General features: G+C 56.5%; 1 protein-coding gene across 1 annotated transcript; it reads right to left on the bottom strand.

Annotated features, from left to right (window-relative positions):
- Nucleotides 1-349: 349 nt before the first annotated feature.
- Nucleotides 350-6,686, bottom strand: GDF7 (growth differentiation factor 7). Its single transcript, XM_075923429.1, has 2 exons — nucleotides 6,317-6,686; nucleotides 350-1,545 (listed from the first exon to the last, which is right to left on the bottom strand). The coding sequence occupies exons 1-2, from the start codon at nucleotides 6,642-6,644 to the stop codon at nucleotides 632-634; spliced, it is 1,242 nt and encodes a 413-aa protein (XP_075779544.1). The 5' UTR covers nucleotides 6,645-6,686; the 3' UTR covers nucleotides 350-631.
- Between the last annotated feature and the right edge of the window lie 308 nt (nucleotides 6,687-6,994).

Consider the following 6,994-nt stretch of genomic DNA (forward strand, 5'->3'; position numbering starts at 1 on the left):
GTAAATTTTTACAGCCATCGAATCGTGAAGGATTGGGTCCAAATTTAGAGGGACTAATCAAACCTAATTCTAGTGTGTTTCTGGCCCTGGAAGATTGGTGTCATCTGGGGAAGGAGGGAGAAGAACTGCAGTTTGTGTCAACAGGGATGGGTCAAAACCTAATGTCAACACAAGCAATGTGAACAGAAGCGGGCAGTTTCAACAAGAAAGCAAGCAAAGGAGCCAGCCTGGATTATTACCACCACGGATTCTCCTCAGATGACCTCCTAGTCTGGGCGGGACAGCAATGTTTGGGTAAGTATATTGGAGATTGTAATTCCAGAAAAAAACAGTCACATATTTCCTCCCTTTTAAAGTGCCCATTTGTGTGAAGTTTCAGCACGATATTTACGATCAGGTTGGGATACAAATCTACTGTCCCTGGGGGCAGCCAGTAGCACCCAGGGAATGATCCTGCTCCCAGAATCCCATCCCTCCATGCGCATTAGATACTGTAGGCAGAGTGTTAAAGAGCAGACCCAGGGTGCTTCGACGGTGCGTCTCCAGGACTGGAATTCATCCTCCTGTGCCGGTACACACGAAACAGATCTATACTGGGCTGGCTGCTGGAATAACGGGGCTGCAGGAATTGCTACCTGCAGCCACACGTCTCGACCACCATGTCCTCGTACTGTTTGTAAACCACGTTGTTGCCGGAGTCTATGTAGAGGATGCTGATGGGGCTGAGTTTGGAAGGGACGCAGCAGCTAGGGGGCGTGGACTCGGGGTCCATGGAGTTCATCAGCGTCTGGATGATGGCGTGGTTGGTAGGCTCCAGGTGGGACCTCAAGGGGAAGTCGCAGACCCCCTCGCAGTGGTACGCCTCGTAATCCAGCGGGGCGATTATCCAGTCGTCCCAGCCCAGCTCCTTGAAATTGACATGCAGGGGCTTCCGGCTGCACCGTGTCTTTGCCTTCTTGCCCTGCCCTCTCCCCCCAGAGCGAGCGGCCAGGGTGGTCCTGCGCCTCCTCCTCGGCGTGGCGGGCGGCTCCTGGCCAGGATCGGGGGGCTCCAGGAACGGGGGGCTGCCCAGGGCTTTCACCTGGTCCCGGATCTCCTTGAAGAGATTCTCCTTCCGCTTGCTGTGCGAAAAAGCCACCAGGAGGGCCCGCTCGTGGGGCTGGGCCGGGGGCTTGCTGAAACCCAGCTGCCCGGGGGGCAGGGCCCGGCCGGACTGCTCCGACACGACCCTCAGCAGGAAGCAAAGCCGCTGGCCCGGTCCGGGCTGCTCCCGCACGGCTTCCCACACGTCAAACACCTCCCAGCGTGGCGCGCCCGCGTCCAGCAGGTCTGCGGCCCGGGAGTCCCACAGCCGGAGCGGCCGGTCCGCGCCGGGGCAGGCGGAGAGCAGGAGGCGGTGGAAGGCTCCCTCTCGGGCCAGGGCCACGCTCCTGTTCGCCGTGGGCTTCCGCAGGATCCGGAGCTCGGCGCCCACCACCTCGTCAGTCTCCGGGAGGCTGGAGACATCGAAGAGGAACCTCTGGCCGGCCTCGGCCGGGGAGTCGTCTGGAAGAGAGCAAGCAAAGGGAAACTGAGGCAGGGAGCGCGAGCGGTGACCAGTCCCGCTGGGCCCGGCGTGGATCGAGCCGCCTGCTCCTTCCCAGCGGCTCCTTTTCCGCGCGCGGAGTCCTTGCGCTGGGGCGGATTGTGAGAACCTGCTTAGCCATCTGACGGGCTTCCCGGGGGCTGTGCAACCCTCGGGAGCCCAGGCAGCCGGGGGCGGGGGGCTGACTATGAACCGTGCAGGCACTGGGATCCCCGTGCAAAGAGGAGACCCGCAGCGAAAGCCACAATCTGTAATTCGATGCCCATTTAGCAATTCTCCAGGATTTCGCCCCTTCCCCCTCCATGCCAAGTTAAACATTTTGAAATCTGTCAGGGCAATTTAACTCCAATCTATCTATCTGTCTGTCTGTCTGTCTCTGTCTATCTATCTGTCTGTCTGTCTGTCTGTGTCTATCTATCTACCTGTCTGTCTGTCTATCTCTATCTATCTACCTGTCTGTCTGTCTGTCTGTGTCTATCTATCTACCTGTCTGTCTGTCTCTATCTATCTAGCTGGCTGGCTGTCTATCAGTCTGTCTAACACGGATACAGCTTGAATGTTGCGTGTGGGAATAGATCCCTTGTGAGTCACATTAAAACCCAAACTCATGTTCCAAGCCACACGTGAACATTCACCGGGAGTCATTAAATGAACAAGAGGTGAAGAAAACACAATTCAAAGGCAGGGAAAGGAACGTAAGGAGCTGGCTGTGAACCCTAAGGGCGCTTCCCCCCGTCCCCAACTAGCAATCTGATCACCGAACATTGCAAGTTCTGCGAGATACCCTGGCCTGGTCTGACTCTTGGCCAAGTCGCGCCTCGCACTTGCTGGGGAAGTGACTAGTGCCCTAGCAACGAAGCTAATGGTGCGAAGTATTTGCACATTAGTGTCTTCTCTCAAACGGAGGGCGGCCGACTAGAAAAGCAGAGCGTTGCTTTGATTCACCATTGAAGCGTCCCTGGGTCTTTTCTCCAGAGAGGAAAAACAACCTATTTTGGTGCCTTCTCTGATACAGTATTTTCCCCCTTCGTGGTCATTTTTTAAAACAGATTTAAAATTCCTGCGAGGGGTAGATAAGGAGATCCCTTTGAAGAGCTCATCTGGTTTCGTTTTGCTCTGAAACTCACAGATACTGTGCAGACTTTCCTCGGCATTAAACGATTTGCGCTCACAGCCAGGGACACGACGGCTGAGCGGCAGAAAAGTTTGCTCGATACATATAAGATTGGAGGCTGAAGGGGTCTTTCTTGCGGGTGATACGGGGACGGATTATTCATTTAAGCAGGGTCGCTCCGTTTTTTAAAAGGCTGGGCCATCGGGTTTTAAGTAGAAATCCTGCTTTCTGTTTAAAAGCTGATATCACGGCACCGCCTATTGACATACGTATACTAATAATTAATAATAAATTAATACATAAGAAGTGACATTTATTTTACATAGACTCTCCCAATGATTTTACTGACACGGGCACAAAAATTAGGGATGTCTCTTTATACGTATTCAAGGGCCTTCTGGTCCTATATCTAGAGGAGCCTAAAATGTTTATTTTAGTTCATGTTAAATAATATTCAGGATCGTACTGCTATTGTTATATTTCTTTATTTACCGTACCAGATGGTGTCATTGTTTTTTGTCCAAGCAGAACACACGATAGTATCAACGAGAAATCAGCGGCAGCTTGTTGTCCAGTAATATATAATAATAATAGACATTTTGCTTACTATTTAACATGGACATTTCAGGCTTCCGAAGCAGATTTGGACACATCAGGCTATAGAGTTGTACAGTTTGTATCTGCATGGCAGAATATAAGGTAAATAAAAACCTGCGCGACTGAACAAAACGAGGCGTTTTCATTTGGCCAGTGACGAGAGAGAGAGAGAGAGAGAGAGATTTAGCTTCTTTCATTTGACAGCTAAGGCAGTCACCCTCCAGCAGATCTATCTTCGTTAGGGAAAACTGCACTTGCCAGATACCAGCTAAGTCCAGGCAGCAATTCCTGAGCTGTCTTAAGTTCTGCTGTGTTGAGCGCTTTCACTTGCCACGCTTTTACTATTTATTAAATATTAACTATCAGTTTACACCCTAATCTAAATATATTTTTACAGCCCAGCGTGTCCGTTCCCAGCCTCCTGGCCCAGTCAGCACTTCAATTTCGTTACATCATAAATAAGAGCGAAAGCGCTCTCCTTTTGACTGGACGTGGGAAGCCTGGAGCTCCCAGACCCGGCTTTTATGAAGCCCCCACCGCTGGGCAATGCATTCTCGGGGGATATCCCAGAACTGCCGTGGTGCGTGGGGGCTAGCCTGGATCATTTGACCGCGCTTCCTAAGGCCTATAGCGACCGACTTTCGCTCCCTGGTTGCAAACTAGCAGGCGATCCTTCGAACCCGACTAGCCAGCCACCTACACGTGCGATCGGTTGTGACTTGTCGGTTGCAGCCCCCCGCCGGGCTGGGGCTCCCTTAACCCGGCTCCCCCGGCACCATCCCCTCGCCGCCGCTCGGCCAGGACACTCCTCGGGCCGCCTTCCAGCGCCGGCGAGCTGCGTTTGAATCCCTCTCCGCAGCGGAGATAAATACGAGCCAGGTGCCCAAGGCACCGGCCCCCAAAGGTCCCTGCCTTTCCGAGCGCGCCCCGGACCGAGCGGCCTACACGACTCATAACCAATAATGAAGGGGACCCCGCAAACATGGGTCTGATACTCACCCCAAGGCCCGCTGGAGAGGAAGGGGGCCAGACCCCCGCCCGACGGCGCTGCCTTAGAGTCAGCCCCAGGCGAGCAGGCTGGAGCTGGGTAGCAGATGGGGGGGGGGGGGGCGTGCGCTCCCCCTAATGTCCTCCTTGGCTAGCCCCGGGGTGGGGTGGGGGTTCTGGGTGAGTTCCCCGCACAGCCGGAGCAGAGGAGGCAGTTCCCCTTTTCACTCGCCTCCTCCCCCGGCCTCCCGCCTTCCTCCCACGAGGGGAGCCGCAAGCAGGGGCCCCGGGATCCCGCACGCCGCTCTTTCCTGCCTCCGCCTCTTTCTCCGACACACCTGCCTCCCGCAGCCCAGGAGCTGTCAGCCCTGCCGCTCCCCCGCTCCGCTGTCCCGGCCTGGCAGCGCGTCCTCGGCCCTCCCTTGTGCCCGCACGGCGGGGCCACGCGATCCAGTCCCTGCCAGCTGGTGTCCACCAGCCGCTTTGCACTGGAAAGCTGGAGCAGCGGCTGGGGGGGGGGGGGGTGAGTTTCTCTTCACTCCCCCAGAGACCAAGAGCAAAGCGGGGAGGGGGGGGGGGGGGGACGCGGGTCCGCCTGAAATCCTTTCATTTCAATAGCTGCTAAACAGCAGCGCTGGGTGCTCTGGGCGTTGCGTCGGAAACACCTTGGTCTTGGAATAAAGCGTGAGAGAGAACCCAGATAGACAGATACAGCTATTGGACCAGGCTGCGAGAGATGGGGTTAGGGTTACATACCCCTACACTGGGGTTGGGGAGATACCATTTCATCGCTCTGGCTAGGCTCAAAACCCAGGATTATCTGCGGCTGTTAGATTAGCAGCAGAGAGCTCGGGATTAGCTGGAGTTGTTAGATGTGGAGCAGAGAGTTTGGGATTAGCTGGAGTGGGAGCAGGAGCTCGGGATTAGCTGGAGTTGTTAGATGTGGAGCAGAGAGCTCGGGATTAGCTGGAGTTGTTAGATGTGGAGCAGAGAGCTCGGGATTAGCTGGAGTTGTTAGATGTGGAGCAGAGAGTTTGGGATTAGCTGGAGTGGGAGCAGGAGCTCGGGATTAGCTGGAGTTGTTAGATGTGGAGCAGAGAGCTCGGGATTAGCTGGAGTTGTTAGATGTGGAACAGAGAGCTCGGGATTAGATGGAGTTGGAGCAGGAGCTCGGGATTAGCTGGAGTTGTTAGATGTGGAACAGAGAGCTCGGGATTAGCTGGAGTTGTTAGATGTGGAGCAGAGAGCTCGGGATTAGCTGGAGTGGGAGCAGGAGCTCGGGATTAGCTGGAGTGGGAGCAGGAGCTCGGGATTAGCTGGAGTTGTTAGATGTGGAGCAGAGAGCTCGGGATTAGCTGGAGTTGTTAGATGTGGAGCAGAGAGCTCGGGATTAGCTGGAGTTGTTAGATGTGGAGCAGAGAGCTCGGGATTAGCTGGAGTTGTTAGATGTGGAGCAGAGAGCTCGGGATTAGCTGGAGTTGTTAGATGTGGAGCAGAGAGCTCGGGATTAGCTGGAGTTGTTAGATGTGGAGCAGAGAGCTCGGGATTAGCTGGAGTGGGAGCAGGAGCTCGGGATTAGCTGGAGTTGTTAGATGTGGAGCAGGAGCTCGGGATTAGCTGGAGTGGGAGCAGGAGCTCGGGATTAGCTGGAGTTGTTAGATGTGGAGCAGAGAGCTCGGGATTAGCTGGAGTTGTTAGATGTGGAGCAGAGAGCTCGGGATTAGCTGGAGTTGTTAGATGTGGAGCAGAGAGCTCGGGATTAGCTGGAGTTGTTAGATTAGGGTTTTCTGGCTCCGCATCGAATGCATCGTGGATTAGCCCGTTCGGTGGCCTGACACAGCCGCGTCCCTGCCCTCCTCCCTTCTTTTGTGAGCGCCCCGCTGTCCCGCCGTGCGCCCCCGAGTTTTATTCGCTTGCTCGGTGAGCTGACGAGAGGCCACGGGCTCAGGAGCCCGCCCTGCCCCTGCCCCCGGAGACCCTGCCTCCGCCCGGCCCAGCGCACAGGTGCCGGCGGCTGCTCCTCCACGACTCACCTCCGGCCGCCAGGTCCGCGAAGCCCGTGACCGTATCGGCGCGGATCCCGGCGCTGCTCGCTGCCCCCGGCGGCTCGGGGGCGGACAGGCTCCGGTAGAGGGACACCATGTACTGGTGGGGCACCACCGTGCCATTCCGCAGAGCCCCTCCGCCGCGGCGCCCAGCCTCCCTCTGCCCCGGGAGCCTCGCCTGCGGGGAGGAGGCGGCAAGTGGCCCCGGGCTGCCGGCTGCCGGCGAGCCCCGCACCGCAGCAGCCTCCAGCCCGTCCCGGGGGCGGCAGGCGCTCAGCACCCACAGGCAAAGGGCCGCCGCCGCCCTGCGATCCATGCTGTCAGTGGGCTCCGCTCGGCGAGGAGAGCGCTGTGCAGGGGCTTTGAGGGCTTTGCAAACTCCCCCGTTGCTTTTTAACATTGTGTTAATCAGCGAGTGGGAGCCGTAGCCCCTGCACAGCGCCCCCTGCCGAGCTCCCGGGGGCTAGCACCCCCCGCACCTTCCAACTCGCCTACCCCCCACCCTGCTGCTCCACGGTCCGCCGGCAAAAGCCGAAAGGGAGACCCAAACATTTCATCATTTATTTTTCTTTTAAAATTCCTCCCCCTTTTCCCTCCTTTGGAATCCGTCGGAAATTACGCGGCTCCGTTATGCCCCGGTCTTTGCACGAATGCGAATGCTTTGTT

This window comes from Pelodiscus sinensis, chromosome 3 (genome assembly GCF_049634645.1).
Source record: "Pelodiscus sinensis isolate JC-2024 chromosome 3, ASM4963464v1, whole genome shotgun sequence".
In the NCBI taxonomy this organism is placed as follows: Eukaryota; Metazoa; Chordata; order Testudines; family Trionychidae; genus Pelodiscus; species Pelodiscus sinensis.

What these genes read in the sequence shown, in the direction of transcription:
- GDF7 (XM_075923429.1), bottom strand. Translation starts at nt 6,644, where the DNA reads ATGGATCGCAGGGCGGCGGCGGCCCTTTGCCTGTGGGTGCTGAGCGCC. An exon ending in CGCGGACCTGGCGGCCGGAG is followed by an intron (nt 1,546 to 6,316) that starts GTGAGTCGTGGA and finishes GCTCTCTTCCAG; the next exon opens with ACGACTCCCCGGCCGAGGCC.